We start from the raw sequence: 21,839 nt of genomic DNA, 5'->3' as shown, positions 1-21,839 counted from the left end.
TTAAATGTCTACTTATGACGTACATCCAGACTGCACGCCCTTTTTATTTTGATTTATTAAAGAAGCAAAACCAAAACAACAAAAATAATTTTTCCAGATAATGCAAAATTTGTTTCTAATCCTGGCTATCATCAAAAGGGGAATTAACAGGCAAAAAAAATGCAAAGCAAAAAAAGTGTCCCCTGACTGCTCTGTCTGTGCCTCCTCAGCGTGTGCATCTGGTTGTTCATCTCTGACAGTGTGTGAAATACTTTTTTCTTTAGATTCTTTTTTTTGTTGTTGTTCTTTTCTCCCTTCTTGTTTGGGAACTAAGAGCTTTTTGTATTATATATATCTATCTATATATATATATAAATCTCAATGTGTTTTTTTTTAATTGCTAGATCTTTAGATTTGGTTTTATTCGAAATTATAAGAAAAAAGTTATGAATTGTTTTCTGCAATTTTCCCCCACTCCCTCTTTAAATGTGGAACAACTTCAGCTGCAGAATCCCCACATCCACATCTTTCAAATTGGCCCAGTCTCATTGAAAACCACCTGCACCATTGGGTGGCTTGGGAAAGATGGATGACTGTCATTTGGACAGTACCATTTCCCTGTAGGGAAGTAATTAGCAAGCCAGCAAGTGGGCTCCCTATGCACCTTCATCCTTCCATCACTCCTGCAAATTCCCACTCCTCCACTCCCTCTAGATGGGGCTGTGTGGCTGCCTGCCGATGAAGTTGTTCAACTTGAATGCATAAATCTAGTCTCCTTGTTTTTGCTTTTAACCTTCTGATCATTATTATTAGTGATATTATTTTATGTATTTTGGCTATTTTAATCGGAAAAAAGTTTAACTGATTTTATTATTTAAAAAATTTTAATGAAACTGTAATGATTTTTGGAGTAATTGCATGTTGAAGAAGTTGCAGCTTAGGGTGTGTGAGATTGTCAGTGTTAAGAGTTCTGTTCTTTATTTCTGTAGATGGGCATGTGTACGCTCATTTGTTTTTGTATATTGCCCATCCCTTCCTTACAGCCAGAAGCTCTAATGCAGCTAGATCACTCCGTGCCGCCCTTACATGGACATGGCGACTCACTTACACATTTACTCCCATCATCTTCATCTCTTGTGTAGTACACTCATAGATCCCACCCTCCCCTGTCTGCATCTTTCCTTCCCATACCCCTCCTTTCTTTAGCATTGTTCAAATTTATGTGCTGTCATCCATTCCCTAAAATTAAAGAAAATCTAAAAGTTGTCAAAAAGACAAAAAAATTCAAAATGAAATATGTATCTGAGAACCTAGAACAATGCAGAAATTCATTCAAAACTCTTTAGATTCACAGATTTTTTTAAGGCAAATTATAAAAAGAAACAGGTTTTTTTTATTATTTTTTAAATCATTGCAATCTGAATTATTTCCAATTCAAAATCGATGCCCTCCCAATCCCCTCTAAGTAAAAATTTGTTAAAGTGCAGATTTTTTTTTATTTTCATGTTATGTGGTGTGAATGTATGTGTTGTTGCCTCCCTGTATCACCCTCTGTTGTAAATTATTATATTGAAAAATTAGACATTTTGCTCAAAGTTTTTTAAGAAATGACAACAAAAAAAGCAAGTTACAAGAATGTGGCAATTCTATTTGTCCAAGAGCATTCTTACACAACTTTCTTTTGTAAATTTTTCTTTCATGCCAAAAAACATGCGGGCAATTTGTTGATGTAAGTTGACTATAAATTAATACGGTATGCTTATCTTATTTAAATTATGTGTTTATATGGAAGTGATTTCTTTCTCTGTTTTCTCACCGCAGACTCTTTTTTTATTTGCTCGTATTTTTCTTTCTGTTCTTATATTGTGGATGCCTTGTGGATGTCATTTGTTCTCCTTCCCTGTAGCTTACTTTAGCCTTGAAGTTGCTTTTATTTTCTATGCTATGATTTTGAAGACAGTATTAATATTTTCTTTCTTTTGTGTCTTTTTGCTTAATTTTCACTGTTACGTTTCATGCTGACTGCTTCTGATAATCAATGTGAATTCTACACTTGGTGGAAGGGAGTGGGTAAATTTTCCTTACCACCCAAAACAAGCCTGGCCTCTTTGCCTGAACCAATTTTAAAGTAACATTAGGCTCTACAGGGGGATTTTAAATTGATTACAGCCTACAGGAACCCTGTACCACAAAAGAAAATGAGTTGTATTATTACTAAGTGTATTAGGGGTAATTATATCCTAATTTAATTCCTGAGAAAATATTCAGGGTTACTGGTCCCTTATTTTGTTATTCATCAGCAAAGGGAAGTAAGGTACTCTCAAGTGACTGTGGTAGAATTTGGTTATCCAGGATTGTGTCATCACCAGCACTGCAGGCTATAAAAGCCACTTTACTAAGAAATAAAGACATCAATAGTCCAGGGCATTTAATATCGTCCTAGGATATGAATGACTCAATGTGTAGAACTAACTACTGTTGAACACACACACACAGACATAAAGGTACCCCCATCCTACCTCTCCTCCCCCCTCTTCTCCCTTTCTATTAATAGTTGTCATTTTGCTCAAGGATTTAATCAGGTAAGCTTTAAAGGGATCCTAAGATTCTACCAAGAAGTAACATGATGATGTTCACATCTAAGGTTTTACTTAGGAAATTTTCCAGGTAGGTATCGTCATTGTGGGTGACTATAGGGTAAGAATATTCTTTAACTTTAAAGGTATTTGAATCATGCTGTCTCTTTCACTTTAAAAGACATAAGATCATTAAGAAATGTTTTACATTTAAATAAAGAAATTACTTTTCACTTTAATTTTAAATATTGATGTTATCTGAAATTGTTATAGAAAGATCTGACTGGATGGTATATAGTAGATATGTTTCTCAGCCAGTAGCTTTACTGAATGGACTTTTACTGCCAGAGGATTTAATATTGTTTGACATGTGGGATGATATCTTAAATTTGAAACTAAGAATTTCCTAACAATTTATCTAATTGTTTTTGAAAGCATTTACTAAAAGACTGATCAATTTTTAAAAATAAAAGTGCTTTGAATTATTATAAATCATTCTTCAAACTACATTAAAATAGACTCAATGATCTACTTCCTATATTTTTAAACACCTAGATTAACAGGAGGCTACTACATAACAAATGATAAAGAAAGTGACCAATGATTTCAGAGTTTATAGACCAAAAATATATCTAATAACACCAGTACTAGCTATGTGTTAACTTCTTAGCATGACATATGTAATTACTATTCACATTGGTATTTTGAGGTAGGATGTGTTGTTATACCCATTTTACAATGAGTCTAAGAAATATGACCAGACTTATGGCTCATCTACCACAAAACTCTGATGCTAGTTGAATCTAAGTAACTTCAGAAGCAAAGCTCTTAATTAATCAATCAATAAAAATTCTACTTGACATTGCTTATTTTATAACATATGATGTTATCAAGGACTTCTGGATGACCTTACCTAGCTATATGTTGAAAAATTAAAGTCTGCTGCCTTTCAAAATCAAACCCATTCCATACACCTTTGGGTGAATGGGGGGATTGTTCTACCTGAAAATTCTCATCTCATAAAATGTAAGTAAAACCCTTTGAGCCACTGAGTTTTTCTGGTGTATCCTCCCTCCCCCATAACCTTGCCTGGTTTGTCCATGGCTAGGTAGTTGTAGAACAATTTCATGATTATAAGCTCCCAGATATTTACATGCTACAGAACTCTGTGGTACCAAGCATTCAAATTAATATTGTTTCCACACTTGATTAGATTGGGCAAAGGAAGATTTCTCCTCATTATATATGAATATCCCAACAGAGAATAAGAAAAATGCAAATAGGAGATGAGGAAAAGAAACTCAAAGAACTAGCCTATGGTGTCCTCTCCCAAAGTCTGACACCTACTTCCATGCCCTGGGTTGTCTTGTGACTTCCTAATCTCAGATATCTCCAGTGAAGCCAAGGTTGCAGCCATACTAAAACTTTTTCCTTGTTTTTTTCAGATGACCCACTGCATTCACCACCACCTACAACATTCTCATGTGCAGGAGAGTTCTATTAAATTTTTAATGCACTGTCTTTTTCTACAACATTGAGCCCCTCTTGCTGGGTATCAGCCCCAGATTATGAATTATATATCTATAAATACACTCATAAGGCCAAAAAGCAGGACAGCCTTCAGGGCTAAAATAGACCTTTTATATCCCTAGTGATGTCTCTAGTTAAAGAAAAATGCAATCCAGTTTATTTATTTTTATATAGATACAGATATATAACATATTCCTGATTTAGACTGCTAATTTTATGGAATACAGATAGTTCTTATTCTAAAGCAAGGGAAAAAAAATCTAAGAAGTTTAAGTTTTGATGAATTACACTGTCTGTAATTCTGGGTTTAAGTCAATTGCTTTACACAGCTGGCAGATCACTAGCTCCACAATATTTTGGGCAATAAAAAAAAATTCTTATTGGCCACTCCAATATTTCTGTGAACAGTCACTTAAGAGTAAAATATGAAGCACAGTAGCCTTCCACAAACTACATTGTTTTGTTTGTTTATTTTTTTGAATTCTAAGTATTTGTATTAGGAACTAACAATAAGAGGAGGACATCAATAACCTCCTTTTAACTACTGAACTATAGCTACATTTCAGCTACTACTATATAACTTCCCTAGGATCCTATAAGCATCGTAAGTCTAATGATGGAGTCTGATATTAAGTTTGAATCTATACCCCATCTTTTATCTGTCCCTGACGCCATATTTACAATTATCTAGAATTTTCCACTGATTTTCACTGTAATTCCCATTTATTATAAAAATACTGTTATGAAAACCACAGTTGGATTAAGTCTTCTCTATTTGTAATGCAATTGCCTGTCTTAGCTTTTGATGACTCAAGCACTCACTTCAAAGACCTGAGCTTCCAATAGGTACTTTTTGCCTACCTCAGCATTAAAAAGAGAGCCAGGCTATTTTTCTCCCCCTCTATCCTGTTGACTTCAATAACTAGCCATTTGGCTCCTTTGTTTTATGCTCTTCCTGTACTTTGAATATCTCTTCTTATGTTTTAAATTCACCAGCTAAGTGTGGACCTACAAAATCCCCCACCCTCTGCCAATGAGTGGGGAGCTCCAGGCAGGTGTGTGGCCCTATAATAAGCCTTCTTGTTTTTCAAGGTCTAACTGACACTGTAAGAGCCACAGGACCAAGTCCAGCCACAACATTGGTTCCCGGTAGGCTACAAGTGCATGTGGAGACCCTCCCATTCCATCTATGTCCAAGGACATTGAAGGCATTTGTCCATTTCCTGGAATTGCTAGGAGAAGGGGTTTAGGAAAGTTCTGACCATTTCATTGATTAAAAATCACCAGAATTCAGACTCATATTTTCAGGTGGCATCATTTATCATTTTTATCATTGTTAGTGAGATTAATAGCAATTGGCAAAGAAAACTATAAATTAGTAGTTTTGACAGTTTGTTTTTTAAACTTTGCAATAAGATACCCATCATTTTCCTTTTGAAATAAGCTCTTACCGTTTCCCTTACAGACTCACTAAACTTTGAGAAACTCTATATAAAATGGCAAGTTACAGGCCCTCTTTTCATCCCATTATGAAAAGGATGAATTTTACTTTTTTTTGTAACCCAAGAGAGAGACTCTTATTAGGGTGTTGAGACTGAAGAGAATAGCAAAGGAAAGTAGGAGTGACTCACTGCAGACTGTGCAGTTTATAGATTTTTAACAACAAAGACACTGTGGAGTCTTTAGTGAGGACTGAAAACAGAGGGGGGAAAACAGGCAAATTTAAGACTCCAGTTGGGTGTCACAGATGGTGCACTAAAATTGCAAATGAATGCCATTCTGTAATCATGAAGACAGCGATCTTAATCTCACTTAAAGGGACTTCTGGCATCCTACTTGACAATTCACCTTTTTATTTGTAGCAGCCCTTTGCCTCCCAACAAATCAGCTATTCCTTGTCCTTCAGCACGACTTCTCCTCTGCTTACTCTGCATGAGGTACTGTTTTCATGGCCCTAAAGAACAAATGACTCTGTATTTGTACCAGAAAAGAACACATATGCTAAACCATTGTTCTAGGTAAACTAGATTAAAAAACATTGTCTTGTTCTCTGAAGGAAAGTAAAATAATCCCTGAGCAATTTCTAGGGAACCTTTGAACACATCGTGTGGATCTTCACTCTCCCCTCTCCCTCCTCACCACTCTCCTCTTCTCAAACACTGTCCTTTTCCATGTAGCACTTTATAAACAATTCCCAAGTTCCCCTACTAGAAGAAGAAGGAGAAGAAGAAAAGTTATCTCAGGGTTAGTTTTAGAACGTGTTACCGTAGGGAACTGTACTCCAAATCCCATTTATAAAAGCTAGCAAAAGTGTGTAAATTATGCATTAAATAAGTTGCAAGGTATATGAATTATATATGTTCACAATATAAAAATATAGGCATGTTGGACCAGTCAAACAAGGTTGAACTTTGACAATCTGCAAAGATCATTTTGCTCAAGAGTTTCAAACTCCAAACAGTAGGACAGAACAGAAAGTTGGGTTGAGAACACAAAATATCTTCAGATTTTCAGAAAGCCTCTTGTTTTATTTCCCACATAAGGGAAGGTATCAGGGATGCCAAAGATGATTGTAGAATATGCGACTGCCTCTTCCATTCCAGCTGATACACTCCATGTAGATTATGCCAGCCCCCTCAACTCAGATTTTCTCTGAAATAATAATAAATAAAAAAAAACAGGAATATTGACTAAATAGGGGTGAGGGTAGGGTGTGGGGAGTAAAGGCTTCAGACAGGGATGCAAGCAGTTCTTCTCAGCTATTTTGATGGTATCCAACAGAATTCTTCTAAGGAACCCTATGCCTAGCATACCTAAAACCTGAGCAATCCAATACAGCAGTTCTGACTGATGAACAGGAAATATTTAAACATATAAGAAATGGACAGGTGAGCATGAGAGCTTGTTAGTCAGTCTTTATAAGACCCTGAGAAAGCTGGATAAGCTCAAAGTGTTGTTCACCTTGAATATCCCTAAATTTTTGCAGTATTGAACTACATCTGACTTGGTCATCACTCAGGAGACCATCTACTTCAGCAGAAGTCATATATGATAAAAGATGTTCAAAGAGCAACTGCCTCAAGGTTACTACAGAGAGCAGAACATGCAAGAACTTTATATCTGGTTCAATGCTTAGTGACCTTGCTGAGAAAAACAATATGATCATATGAACATCTCAACTGCCAGACAAATGCCACCCATTCCTGATGAGACTTTTAAGAAATAATAGTTGGAACCAGTTTCTCTGAAGTAAATTCAATGAAGAGACTTACTGAGATTTTTCCAGTGTTTGAAAATTAACTGTTAAAAGACACCGAAGAGACTTTGATTGTCCTGCTTACACAGATGAATATTAAGTTTGACCTTAAAATTTGTATGGCACTGTAATTTAGTGAACTATTCTGAACTTTCTTTCCTGAGTTAGTCCACATATTTATCAGTACAATTACTAGACCCTGTGGGTAAATGATGTATTTCTTCATATTAATGAAAAAATCACTAATTTTAAAAACTTACTTTACTATCTCTACACTTTATACATTTCTGAATCTGAAAGTAAGTTTCCATTATGACATGAATATCTAGGCTGGGTACTTTTAAGTCTAGCTTCCTGTTGATCCTATATTACATATAGTATAAAAGCAATTTATGAACAAATACAGTAGACCAATACCAGGCAAGTCATTACTTAATAGAAAGGGGAACTTCCAGAAATGCATAGTCAAAATGGGTTCTTTAAATGAACATGTTGAGCCTTGTGTGACTTCTCTTAGCATACATAAATAAAGACCACACTCCATAAATATGAATGAAAAGTAGTAACTTAAAATAGCAAAGACACACTTTTATATTCCTTGATCTTGGTGTCTGTGACATCGAGAATATGTCATTCCTGTCTAATGGAACCAAGTAAATAGAAACCCAGAAGACAATAAAGAACGATACGGTTCATGGGAAACATGCTGTGTGCCTGTATACATACACACACATACACATGATTTTAACTCAGTATCAGCAAAAATATAACTGAATTATCATCTTCCCTTACAGATCCTGAAAATAGCCTATTTGAATTCTATCTCTATAATTACTTGAGAGTATCTTTCAAGGATAAGCCCTCAGTCTACAGATGACAGGTTTTGGTGGCAAGAGGCATACAATGGGCTCTAAACCTGCCTAGAATGGTCAGGCTACAGCCAGGAAGGATCCGTATGTGGGTCCGGATCATTTCATATCATTTGTGAGGCATAACCTTTGAACCACGTACACTGAGAGTGGCTATGAGTTGTGTTTCTGTGCAAATACACTAACTATGTTTCTCTTTTTCTTTTCAATCCCAGGAGGTGAATTAGTTATCCCTCTTCTTGTAGAAGACCCTTTAGACACCCCTCCTATTGCTACTCGTGCACCTTCCATTACACTCCCCCCTACCTTTCGCCCCCTCCTCACCATTATTGAGACCACCAAAGATTCCCTGTCCATGACCTCTGAGGCGGGGTTACCTTGCTTGTCGGACCAAGGCAGCGATGGTTGTGATGATGATGGCTTGGTGATATCTGGGTATGGCTCAGGGGAAACCTTTGACTCTAACCTGCCCCCTACTGATGATGAAGATTTTTACACCACCTTCTCCTTGGTAACAGATAAGAGTCTTTCCACTTCAATCTTCGAAGGTGGCTACAAAGCACATGCGCCCAAGTGGGAATCCAAGGACTTTAGACCTAACAAAGTCTCCGAAACTAGTAGGACTACTACCACATCTTTGTCCCCTGAGCTGATCCGCTTCACAGCTTCCTCCTCGTCTGGGATGGTGCCCAAATTGCCAGCTGGCAAAATGAATAACCGTGATCTCAAACCCCAGCCTGATATAGTCTTGCTTCCGTTGCCCACTGCCTATGAGCTAGACAGCACCAAACTGAAGAGCCCACTAATTACTTCCCCCATGTTCCGTAATGTGCCCACAGCAAACCCCACGGAGCCGGGAGTCAGACGGGTTCCGGGGGCCTCAGAGGTGATCCGGGAGTCGAGCAGTACAACAGGGATGGTCGTCGGCATTGTGGCTGCTGCCGCCCTCTGCATCTTGATCCTCCTGTACGCCATGTACAAGTACAGGAACAGGGACGAGGGGTCCTATCAAGTGGACGAGACGCGGAACTACATCAGCAACTCGGCGCAGAGCAACGGCACGCTCATCAAGGAGAAGCAGCAGAGTTCGAAGAGCGCAAACAAGAAACAGAAAAACAAGGACAAAGAGTATTACGTGTAAAAATGACCACGCTACTAATCCATGAATTTAAAACAGAATTATTTATATATAAATATCTAAATACTTGGCAATTGAGATTTCACAGATGTCAGAACTGTTCTAACTATGAGATGGGGTACACCACAACTATGGTGGGGAAAACCATTTTTAAGAACACCTACAAAGATGTACCTACCTTACTGTTCAGCCATGGCTGCTTGGATTCAGTCATCGCTCGGAGACAGAAAGTTCTTTCTGCCCTGCTGTATCATAAAGCACACATTTTGCGCTCTGGAGTAAGCAGGTGGCGCCCCACTTTCGCAGACTGGAAGCTTCCTTCTCTTGAGGACCTTTTCACCCAAGGTAGAAGACTTCATGGCTTACTTGTTCCATAACTCCAAGTGAGTCTGTAATGATGTTTGTGAAGCTTGACTGTAACAATGTTTTTTTGTTCAATTATGTAAAAAACAAAAACCAAAAAAAAAAAAAAAAGTCAAAAACAAACAAACAAAAAAATACCAACCCTTATCTGGCTCTGGCCAGTGTTGTGTATCTTTTCAAGATCTGAGGGGAAAATGGCTTTTGGGTTTTTGTTTATTTTTTGAGAATGACTGGATATAAGAAAAAGAAAAAAAAAACTCAGAAAACAAAAGTAAAGAGACTATTGCCATATGAACTCAAAAGCTACCATGGTATTCACCCTACATATCAGGTTGTGGTGTTTCTAGAATCTGTTGTTTGTTTCCTATATGATGCTTTGCTGAACACATAGCAAAAACATGTAATGGATGATACTGTTGATTTGCAAAACTGGCCCCCCAGGATCTAATTCCAGAATTTGCCACCCAAACCCTGAACAATTGGGATTGGGCTGGTTCTATCAGAGCTATTGGCTTTACCTAATAATTTTGTTCCTATTCATTAGTCCAGCCAAATTGTGGTAAAGAAGAAAGCCCCACAAATTACAACAGAGCCTATCTGAGAGATGGGGAAGGGGGTGCGTGGGCTGAATCGTGACTGATTTGAAATGCATGCCAATATAAAAGACAATACTAAAAGTCTGTCAAAGAATCAAAACAGACAATGTGGGAGTCCAACTTGTGATGGAACCATCAACGGTCACACAAGCCAAACGGGGCATGAGAGTATAAAACACACAGTTCTTCCCCTGCCCCCAACATGACAATGTTTTCATAGTGTTTTGATTTTGTAGCCTAACACTCGTGGAGAACTCTATCCTTCCATTCGCTCATGCCTCCCTTCACCCATCTTTTTTAAAAATAAATAAATAATAAATTAATAAAGCTGCTGTGACACACAAAAAAGGAATTTAATAGTATAATATATATAAATAAATATATATACAGATATATTTATCATGGTATGTTTGATGGGATGACTGAAACAGGAAATCTGTTCAAGTCTTGAAGTGGAATGAGAATGTTGTTTTAAAAGAAAATAACAAAACAACAAAAAAGTAAACCTTAAAAATGTGAAGAAAGAGTGAGTTTTAGTTTTGTCACAGTTAACTGTGTCAAAGAGAATAAAAAATCTTCTCAGATTTTGTTTACATATTTTACTACATTTTTGCTGGTATACTTCCTTAGCCACCTATGTACATACTGCTTTCAGAACTGTTCTTTCCTTTCTATCTGTCAATTTCAGTTTGTTGTCTTGCTTTCTTTTTGAAAAGAGGAAACAATGTACAGAGAAATAATAAGCTGGTTGTATGGCCATAGCTACCCAGAGAGCAAGAGACAAAGGGAGATGAATATTCACATAAAAATGAAGTGTGTGCTCTGGAAGGTCAGATATATACAATTTCTTTTGTACAGATGAAAACGAATCAGCTGTTTAGATTTAGAAATCTACTCTTGCTGATCTTTCTAAGTTGCATGACTACTCGACTTTGAAAAATACCTTAACGACATGGGGCAAAAGTGCAATCTAGACAATGGTAGCCTTGACTGATGTGTGGAAGGAAATGTTCCTCGTTATCTGATATTTCAGTGTGTTAAAGAGTTTTGGATTTTTTGTTGTCATTTAAAAAGACAGAATTATAAAGAGATGTCAAAGCACGATTTTAGATAATCTAAATGGCCCAACCTATATGAAGTTGATTATATCTCGATGTCTGTAAAAGATTGCTGTTCTTGGAGTCTTGAGGTCTTGTGAATTGACTTCCTGCTTTCTTTACATTTTTTATTTGAGTAAAAATACATTTGTCATATTCCTTTTAGTGTAAGTTTCTATTTGGACAATTTTATGGGAACATGTGCATTCTGTATGTGAGCTTCGATCATATCCCTGTTGTTTTATGAGCAGACTTTTAAGGAATTTATTTTATGATGTTGTGATGTTACTGCTTTTTCTTTTTCCTTTTCTCTTTTTTTCATATTTGCATTTTCGTTCAAGGATATGCTTAGCAATAAAATGTTCTTCCCAAACGCTCGTATGATGATGCATTTTTATTTTCTAGCCATTCGGGAAAAATTGTTGCACTGAGGCCAGACATGACATATTTTATTAAAAGACAAGTACATTGGACCACTAACCAGTGGTAAAAACATTTTAACCAGTGATTGATTATTTGTATGAACTTATCAAAAGTGACATATTTGTAGTGTGTCAACCAAGACACTTTTTTAGATCTCTATGATAGTGACCAGCAGGGTAAACACTTTCTGAGCAGGTAAGATGACAGAAGCATTGTACTCTGGATAAGATGATAGACTATTTTTGCAAGTCATAACTTATAAGCATTCTCTGTTAATAAATGTTCTATAGTTCTAGAACTATGTTCATGTAATACCTTAAACACTAAAATGTTTTAGGCATTTTACCCAAGCCACCCCCATATTGATGTTTTTAATGCATTAAATCCAAAAGCAAAATTGGAGTGAGTATTAATTTTAAAAGATTTATTCTATATCTTCAGATTATAAAATTTTGTAAACATCCATTATAATTGAAATAGTTCTCATAACTCAGATGTCCTTGATTTGCTTTTTCCTTAATAAGTTGTTAACATCACCATTGAATTATGCATCGTAATACCTCATACTTCTTATCGTCCTCCAGAAATGTTGGTTTAACTGAATAGCTGTAATCTATGCATGTTGGTTACCAGCTTGCATAGAGTTAGAATTAAAAGCAAGTATATACCACTCTTCCTTCAGATTTCATTAATGTAATAGTTATACTATTCACTCTCATACAAATGGAGAAAAGTGAGGCTCAGTGATGTCAAACTTTGCAAAGTTCCTCTTGCTATCTGAGTTAGATAACTTAATTAAAGCATTCATTTGCCAGTGCCCGTGATATGACAGGCAATACGTTTTGTGTTTTAGATCTATATCGTCTGTTCAATTCCTGAATGGTAGGTAATATTTTTTTTTTCCTTTTAGAAATGACGAAGTGAAAACTCAATATATTAATAATTTGGTTAATACATTTGTAACCATGTTAAAAGCCAGACTTTGTTGACATGGAGGCCATTGGATCCATCTGTTGACATAAGGCCAGTGGATGCTATGAAATGGACATAGGCACTGAGACCAGACAGAGATGGGATGGTACCCCAGCTAGTTACCTGATGAGTAACTCTAAGATTAGGACCTCACCTGAGGTGTGTGTGTGTGTGGAGGGGGTGGGGGGGAGGTAACAAGGTGCTGTAATTATTACTGATACAGAGTAAGGGTTCCATTAGGTGAGTTTCCTTGACTTTGAGTCCTGGGCTATTCTCTACATGACAGCTGCTTTTTGGGCCAAAGGTAGAATATCTACACACACACACATAAAAAAAAAAAAAGATTAATAATTGTCAAGCAATTCACCAACAAATTACTAGGGTTTGCTTGCTGTAACTGACAAAACTAGTCTTGTCCTAGTCATGTACTTCGACCGAAGCAATAAACATGTGGCATGGACATGTGGTAGCATTAGTCTCTCTGACAAAACATTTTCTACAAATGGCCAGAAATTTGGGTAAGTAAATGAAGTTTAGGCTTAAGAAGATGTTGAACTTGCTGCAGAAACTTCCAGATGATGGTTAACATGGCAGATTTATCAAGAGCTAAGTGGCATTTGCTTCTGTGCACTGAAGTCCATCAACAGAAGTCATGTTTCATTGTATCTCCTTTGGGAAGTGTTGGCCATCACACCATCCCTGTCCAGTATGTTTAACATTGATCTTCAGCTTGGGAATCAGAAAAAAATCTTAATTCATCTCTTGGCTCTGAATCTTGGGTCTATGTTTAAACACTGTGAAACATTTTCTGAGTGTGCAGTGACTCTAGTCTCTTGTGAAATTATAATGTTCGTTTTCTTTCTCTTAGTGCTGTTCTATAATTAAATGAGCTAATGCAGAATAAGTGTCTAGATATAAACATAATGGCTGTCCCATTGCCCTCAAACTCAGATGGCTAATATTGTCTTCTTAATCATCTATTATTATCCCTGAAACAAAATAAGCCCAAGTTCCTTCCAAAAGTCTGGAAGGGATATATGTTGGAGATCCCCAAAGCAATCATTTAATCATTTTACTTCTGTCACCTAAAATCATTATTGGTTATATTCTCCTGCAATGGAAATGATACTGGTTTATTGATTTTTTTGTTCTCTTTTGAATCTCCTGCCAAGAATATATAATCCCCTGCAAATCTTTACGTTAATCAACTCCTTTAGGATAAAGAATATAAAAAAAGTTTCAAATGGTAACTTATTCTAAAACTCCAAGGACAGTCTTCTATCCCTCCCAAATTATGGAGTTGCCGTTGCCTTAGATACCCCTTCAAAATTCTATATTAGCTTCCAAAACTACCCAAATATCACTGTTTTGCATGTAACATGATGACTACATTAAGCATTTGTTCTTGTTACCCCAACAAACATTTGTTCAAAACTCTGTCAGCCAAACTACACTTGGCTATTTCAATGGAAACAGAAAATGGCTCTGGAGCTTTTAAGCATTCATATCTCTTATTTAGACCAATGGAAGGCCAGGTTCTTTCCACCCATATTCAGGTTGATAATTGACTTTTCTTCAAAAATATTCAAACCCTGAGTTTGATTCAGTTGAATGAAAATTTGATGATACTGTTTGAGATCAGTTTAGTTATGCATTTATTTGACATTTAATAAATGATTACTAAATACTAAATTGAGAGCCTATAACCTACTAAATCTATGCAAATAATGATCCTACAGTGAATACAAATAAGCCATCAAAAAGTAAATAGTAAGTTCTTTGATGGTTCAGGAGAAATTAAGGGAGGGCTTCAGAGAGGAGGTGGCATGAAGTAAACCTTAAAAAATTGAGGGGCAGAGAACAGGGCTTCAAGTAAAACATTGAAATGGACATAAGTAGGGAATAAGTAGGAAGAAGTAGAGTCAAAATCATAATGTGGGTGGATACCATTGTACATAGTACATTAGTAGAACATAGAGCTACAAGGGCTTTGGGAATTTTATTAAGGAAAGTGAGAGATGGAAGAATGTCTTGAGAGCTTCTCAAGGTCAAGGTTTCATATCTTGTTGAATGCAGAGGACATAAGCATGTTTGATGAGAAAATCAAAAACTCATCCATTCTCAGAGAAGGTAGAAGTTAGAGGGATCAAGTTTCCTCTGACATAATGGAGATAATGGAAACTGACATACTGCAGTGAAAATAACAGAAAATGAGAAAGAGCCAAAGAGCCTCTAAGTTCTAGATAACACAATGGCAAAGCCATGTACCTTAGCAAGGAGCTATGAGCACCCAGAAGGTGGCTGTGCACTCCCTGTAATGAAGATAGTGAATGAAAGTATCACTAGGCAGGCAGTTATCTTTTTCTGACATTGATAGTAAAACTTTGTATTTCTGCTACATTTGTATTTCATGACTTGAAATCCAATCTGTGGTTCCAAATGAGAGTACTGTCAAACCCATAATGCTGGCTCAAGAGAAACAGCCATTTTACCTTTTTTTTTTTTTTTTTCTGAGGCATTTGGAATGATGGCCAAGTAAGAGAGAAGCAGGAAGTGTTGGTCATCATCTCATCTTCTCAGGCTGCCTAGAGAAAATAATGTAGGCTGGAGGCCTGAGATAACAAGAAACTTCTTTCTCACAGTTCTGGAGGCTGGAAGCCCCAGCCACAGATCCCATCAAAGCTTGCTCTTTGCCTAGGACTTTTCTTCTTGGCTCTGTCCTCACACAACTTTCTCCTGTGTGTATGGCCAAAGAGCTATCTCTTCCTCTTTCTTTTTGTATGAGGTTATAGGTCCATAGGATAAGGGCCCCAACCTGATCCTACCTCCAAATATAATTGCATTGGAGGTTAGGATTTTAACATATGCCATATAAATTTGAAGGGGTATCCAATTCAGTCCATCACCCATGAGCATGGCATTGGGAAATGGGAAGGTGCAAATATCAAAGAGATCAAGAGAGTCAAGGAAACCAGAAGCCACTCTAGCTTTATTGAAGTGACTACATGTTGGTAGAAGAGCAACTAGATGCATGAGTGACTAATCCTCAGAGCAGGACCAGATCACAGGACGCAGGACCAGGATTTGAAAACAGTATTGGGGTTGTGTGGAAGAGAGGCCACAGAAGACAAAAAGAGCTAATGGAAAATGAGACTCAGAGTTGGAAATACACTAAATAAATTGTATGAAATTCAAGCCACATGGGTTTTTCTAGTAGTTGGGTGGATAAGTCCTTGAGTAAAAATACCATTGCTTAATTTTATGTGCTGTAATTTTAAATCAATCACCTAAGTCTCAGCTTTCATATCTAGGACATTTATCTTATGGATTTGTCAGAAAAATTAAATAAAAGAATGCATGTAAAATGATTAGCATCTGCCTGGCTATATAATAAAACTTAATGATGTCGGTCATTATTACAATTTGGCCTTGTTTTCTGATTCAACTAAAGTCAAAATGAGCTGTCCTTTGTATAGCTAGCCAACAACAAAAGTAGCATAAAAATATAGTCTTTAGGGAAGTACTCTGTTTTCTTAATTCTTACATTTCCCATGAAAATATAAAATTCAATTGTCTTCTCATCTTTAAAGCTTTCATTGTCACTAGTTTTCTCTGCTTTCAGGCTCCAGCCTGTGTTTTGGCCAGGGAAGCCTTATATCCTAGATTTTCACTCCTGTTCTTGGGTTTCTCAGTCTCAACATCCCCTGACAAGAGAGGAATCAAAACCCAGGACGCTAAGAGCCCTTCAGGAATCCTTGATTGATATGCATTGTTTTGGTTTTATTTTAATTTGCCGTATTCTTGGGACATTTTTCAAATATTCTCAAAAAAAAAATGAAATTAATACAGCTCTTTATGTTTCTATCATCTAATTTCAAGAATTATTGATATTTTTCTGTTCTTATTTTATCTCTGCCCACCTCCTGCAGAATGTCTTTTCATACCACACAATGTTAAAAAAAAAAAAAAAAAAAGGACCATTAAAAGAAGATTGTTAGATCTCTTGACCTGAGTCTTGTTTGATAATGTTTCTGAGCAACCAAACCTAACATTCTTTCCGATGGACAATTAATGGCATGATTCCAGTTCTTTATTCAATGACAACATAAAAAGGAGATTAACTGCTAAGTAGACTCCACATCATTTAATAAGATTGCCAGAACACTGAAAGGATTTTTTCAGCTTGTACATATTTCAATTCAACAGTGCTCCATCACTTTTTGAAATGAATTAAAAAGTCTATAGATTATAAACAGCTATTATATATTTTGCAAAATGTGAGTTCTTAGTATAGAGTGTATGATCTCCTTCAAGGGAGAAAATAAGGGCAAATGCCACTTACTGGCCTCTATGAGAGCTAAGATATTTTTACCTCTAGAAAAGTGATCAAAAATCCTCCTAGCCTCTTTCCCTTGGGTTATAGTCATGTATTTGCAATAACTATAACTACAGTGAATTTACATGAGTGCAGAAGAGCTACTTCATTAAGCACATTTTCAAGTTATGATTTTATTACTGTTCCACTGTCTGTTGACACTGGTGATTTTCTCATCTTAGCTCTCACTCATCTGTAATTTTTGAACTAGAATTTTCATCATAAAAGGAGAGAGAATTATTTATAGACTATTTAATACCATATTTTTTTTAGCACAAATTGAAACCAGGTTTTAGGAAAAATAGAAACACAGGCTTTTGCTTTGATTTCATGGAGTAGAATGAGAATTAGAAGAGTAGGTTTCAACAAGTAAATCTTCCTGTTCCTACTCTGCATTTAGCTACTTGCCTTATTTTATATGGGGTAGGGGGACCTAGCAGAGCATGCATAAATATTCTTTAACAAAATATGAAAGGTTGCCTAAGTTTGAAAGAAAAGGTAATAGGCAGAGTGAAGAATAGAGTTGAAGGCAACTTAAACTAAGCTTGTCATTAAAACTAAAAAAAAACTAACTGTTGTTATTACGGAACTGTTTTAAGTATATCATCAGGAAAATGTGCTTATGTGCACATATGAGTATGAGTAAACAAATCTTTTTTAATATCAACTTTCAAGTAGGAAAACTATGATAGTTATTTTCATAATCCAAAGAGGAGGAAAAATTTAGTTAGGGAAGGAGAGTAGACACAGAAGTGCTACTTTTAAACCCCTATGTGGTTTGTAACTGTTCCCTTTACTCCCCAATTTCCCCCACCAGCCCCTAATCCAAACATAGTGCATTGTGTCTAACTTCAGCTTTAGGTATAAGATACACTCTGTACCTCTTTAGTAAGACAGAAAAAAAAATTAGATGCTCATATTTGTGTAGCAATTAATTGTAAGATCTTTAATATTGTGCTGGTCCTTTGTGTTGAACTTTACATCTCTTTCTTGTAAATGTTCTCAAGTAATCATGTTATAAGCATCATTTCCCTAAAATATGTAGTAAGAATGTAAGTCTTGTGTCCAGTAGTGGGGGAAGTTTGTCTTGATTTGGCAGGTGACACGCTGATTTTATAATGCAAGGCATGCCACTAAGGCAATAGCTTTTTGATTTTGCTCCGTTTTGATGAATTCTTTTTTTTTTCTGTTTCATTGATATGTCATTGATGTATAACTGTGTAGGTATAAGACATACCATGTTCTGATTTGATAAAGGATTGCATCACATGGGCATTGTATATACATGTATATATTACCACATAACCTTAATGTTAAGAGTAAGGTCCCTTAACCACACATAATTGTTATTTTGCAATGAGAACACTAAAGATTTACTTTCATAGCAACACTGAAGTATACAATACTGTATTGGTCTGTTTTTCAAATTGAAGTAACATTGCATTATAACATAAGTTTTTGGTGTGTATGTTTGAGAATCAATGCATTTGAAACATGAAATTCGCCACCACTAAAAACCCCAGTCTACCCTTCATTATAGTATTGCTCCTTCCCCCCCAATTTACCTATCTTCTTCCCCAATCACTTCTAATAACCACTGATTGATCGTATAGTCAAAAAGTTCATTTTTGTTTTATTTCGTTCTTTTGTTGGTTGCTTCTATATACCAGGTATGAGTGAAAACATCTGGTGTTTACCTTTTACTGTCTGGCTTATTTCACTAAGTAAAAGTCACTCTGGATCTCCATGTTATTGCAGGTGGCAGCATTTTAACAGCAGAACAGTGTATGTCTATCACTCCTTTACAGATTCATCGGTCAATGAACACTTACATTGTTTCCAGTTCTTGGCTATTGTAAATAGTCCTGCAGTCAGTATGAGTCAGTATGAGAGACTGTGCATTTATCTCTTCAAATCTGTGGTTTTGGAATTTCCAGGTAAGTATTCAGAAGTAGGCTAAATTAATTTATGGAATTCCTTAATTTTTAGTTTTTTTTGAGGAATCTCCATACTGCCTTTCATAAAGGGTACACCAATTCACATTCCTACCAGCAGGATTTAACCTCTCCACATCCTCTCCAACACTTGTTGTTTCTTGTTATTTGGATAAAAGTCATTCTTACAAGGATGACCTGATATCTTATTTTTTTTATTTGCATTTATCTAACAATACAAGATGACAAATATCTTTTCATGTGTCAATTGCTAGACCTCATATGCATTATATGACTGAAAGTTTATACTAACATCTTCCCTTTTCTACCACTGTGCCAAAACTGGCAACCACCAATCTAATCTCTGTTTCTATGAGTTTGACATTTTTAAATTCTACCTAGGAATGTGATCATGTGCTATTTGTCTTTACTTAGGAGGAAGCCATCAAGTTTCACTGGGGTTGTTGCAAATGACAACTTTGCTGAGTAAAATAGTCTAGATGACACTTTTTTCTTCCAGCACTTTGCACTTACCAGCCACTCTCCTGGCTTGCAGTGTTTCTGTTGATAAATCCACTGACAAAATTTAGAATGGTTTTCTTGTATGTGAGAAGTTTCTCTTATTGCTTTTTACATTTTGCATTTTTTAAATTTGTAGACAATTTTACAAATCTATTGTAATGTACCACAAAGATGTTTTTTGAGCTGAAATTTTTAGAATTCTTTTTGAGTCTCATGAACTTGGATGCTCAAATCTTTCCCAGATGTGAGGAGTTCTCAGCCATTAGTCTCTTTCCAGGTTTATTCAGAAATAACTGACATACATCCCTGTAGAAATTAAGCTAAATGACCTGATGATTTGATTTACAACTATTATGACATTATTACTATAGTTAGTTCCACTATTCTCTTTCTTTATATATAGACATACAAATGATAAAGAAAAAAAGAAAAGAATTGGAGGAAATTATCATTATTTCTTTAGATAAGTTTTCTGTTCCTTTTTCTCCTTCTCTGACATCCCAACCAATGGTTTGTAGGTTTTGTTTATTTATTTATTTTCTTGTAGTGGTATCCCATCATTGACAAATGTCTTCACTCACTTTTTAAAATTTATGCCATTTGGCTATTTTTGTATGATGTGCGTTTAGGCTTACACATTTTTTTTTTCTTGGTCAAGGTTACTGTTGAAATTCTCCGTGTTTGTTCAGACACTGAACCTTCACTCTAGAATTTCTATTTTTAAAAATTGGTTTCTGGGCCTCCATGGTGGCCTAATGGGTTAAAGCACAGCACTGTGACACTTCACAAGTTCGATCCCCAGCCAGGAAGGTGTCCCACAAGGCATGGCAGACCTCTCCTAACCCACCAGCTGCTCTCCTCAGCAGTGTGCTTTGTCAATCTGCCTGTTCTTCCCCCCACTCTGTCTCTGGTGATTTCTTTAAGAAGGTTATCATCAATGATTTTGGTCAGAAAGTTCATAAATCTCATTATTTAAGGTCGGTTACTAGAGTTTTATTAGTTTCCTTTGGTGGTATTGTGGGAATCTTCATGATGTTGTGTTTTTTTTTTTTAAGATTTATTTATTTGTGCATACAGAACTGGGGTACAGGTCAGAGGCTCAGGGACAGTGAGAGGCTTCACCAGAGACAGAGTGGGGAGCAGAACAGGCAGATGGACAAAGTACACTGCTGAGGGGAGCAGCAGGTGGGTCAGGCGAGGTCTGCCACGCCGTGTGGTCACCTCCGGGGCAGGCAGGGATCGGACTCATGCAGAAGTGGCTTTAGCTTCTCAGTGCTGTGCTTTAACCTGCTGCGCCACCAGGGAGTGCCATGATGTTGTGTTTTTATGTGTATCTGTGTATTTGAGGTAGTGAGCTCCCAGTCTTTTCTCAGCAGTTAGGAGGAGTTCCTCATTTGCTCCCCTCTTTTGATGGGACAGAGGCTGTGCTGCTTGGTGCCTCTAGCCAGTCTTCTTGGATGGGTCAGCCTGGAGTCTATACCCAACATTGGGTTGGGCCAATGCTTCCCTTCCCAGGCACAGCCTATAGGTGTGCCATGTACCTATCTAGTATCTGGCTAGACATCCTGGTCTGGCTAGGATAGGAGACATGCTTAAGAGCTTGGCAGTGTCTGTGCTTTACTTCCCTGTCCCTGTGGGTGTCTAAATTATGTACTCTGGTTATTAACACACACACACACAACACAGCTGGCTGGGGAGCCAAGCTAGACCTATCTGGTGACCAACCTCCCCGGCACTGGATGAGATCACCAGTTTGTCTCTGCAGAAAGAGTAGACATGAAGATTGAGATCTCTCCTTGGACACCATGGCCAGTAGAAACTTGACCTGCTAAGATCTATAAGCTCAGAGCTCTGTTTCCTTCTCCTTGATTTCCCCAGTGATGTTTGCCAGGCATCACCTAACTGGACTCCCTAATGTTTTGTTATCCCAGAAACTACAGAATCTGGATGTCTAGGTGAGAAACTATTGATCCAGAAGGCCCTGGTAAAGGGGCCTTGGAACCAGTGGGAAACTACTTCTCCTACTTTGCCAATGTGGTTTTGTCCTGTTTTGTGGTCTTGGAAGGAAATTTTACCTTACCCGTAGGTTCTGATATCTTGATTAAAGCTACCTTGTCTATGGGTAATTGACAGTTACTCTTTTTGTGAGGGACAACTGAAGTCAAGAGTCACCTGTTCCACCATCTTACTGGCAACACTCCAGTAAAGC

At 36.8% G+C, this 21,839-nt stretch overlaps 1 protein-coding gene across 20 annotated transcripts in view; it reads left to right on the top strand.

The window, feature by feature from the left end:
- The window catches only part of NRXN3 (neurexin 3), a 1,505,538-nt gene extending 1,493,761 nt beyond the window's left edge, over positions 1-11,777 (top strand). For 11 of the 20 annotated variants that reach the window (XM_012724445.1, XM_012724453.1, XM_012724444.1 and 8 more), the window contains one exon: positions 8,426-9,822. In XM_012724445.1, coding sequence (XP_012579899.1) covers positions 8,426-9,351 — 926 coding nt within the window. In that variant the 3' untranslated portion in view covers positions 9,352-9,822. The other 9 variants (XM_012724448.1, XM_012724447.1, XM_012724446.1 and 6 more) reach the window with 5 other exon arrangements.
- The last annotated feature ends 10,062 nt before the right edge of the window (positions 11,778-21,839 follow it).

This window comes from Condylura cristata, unplaced genomic scaffold (genome assembly GCF_000260355.1).
Source record: "Condylura cristata isolate star-nosed mole 26May11 unplaced genomic scaffold, ConCri1.0 scaffold00013, whole genome shotgun sequence".
NCBI lineage: Eukaryota > Metazoa > Chordata > Mammalia > Eulipotyphla > Talpidae > Condylura > Condylura cristata.
The sequence above is the reverse complement of the archived record's forward strand: the minus strand, read 5'-3'. Positions and strand labels throughout refer to the sequence as shown.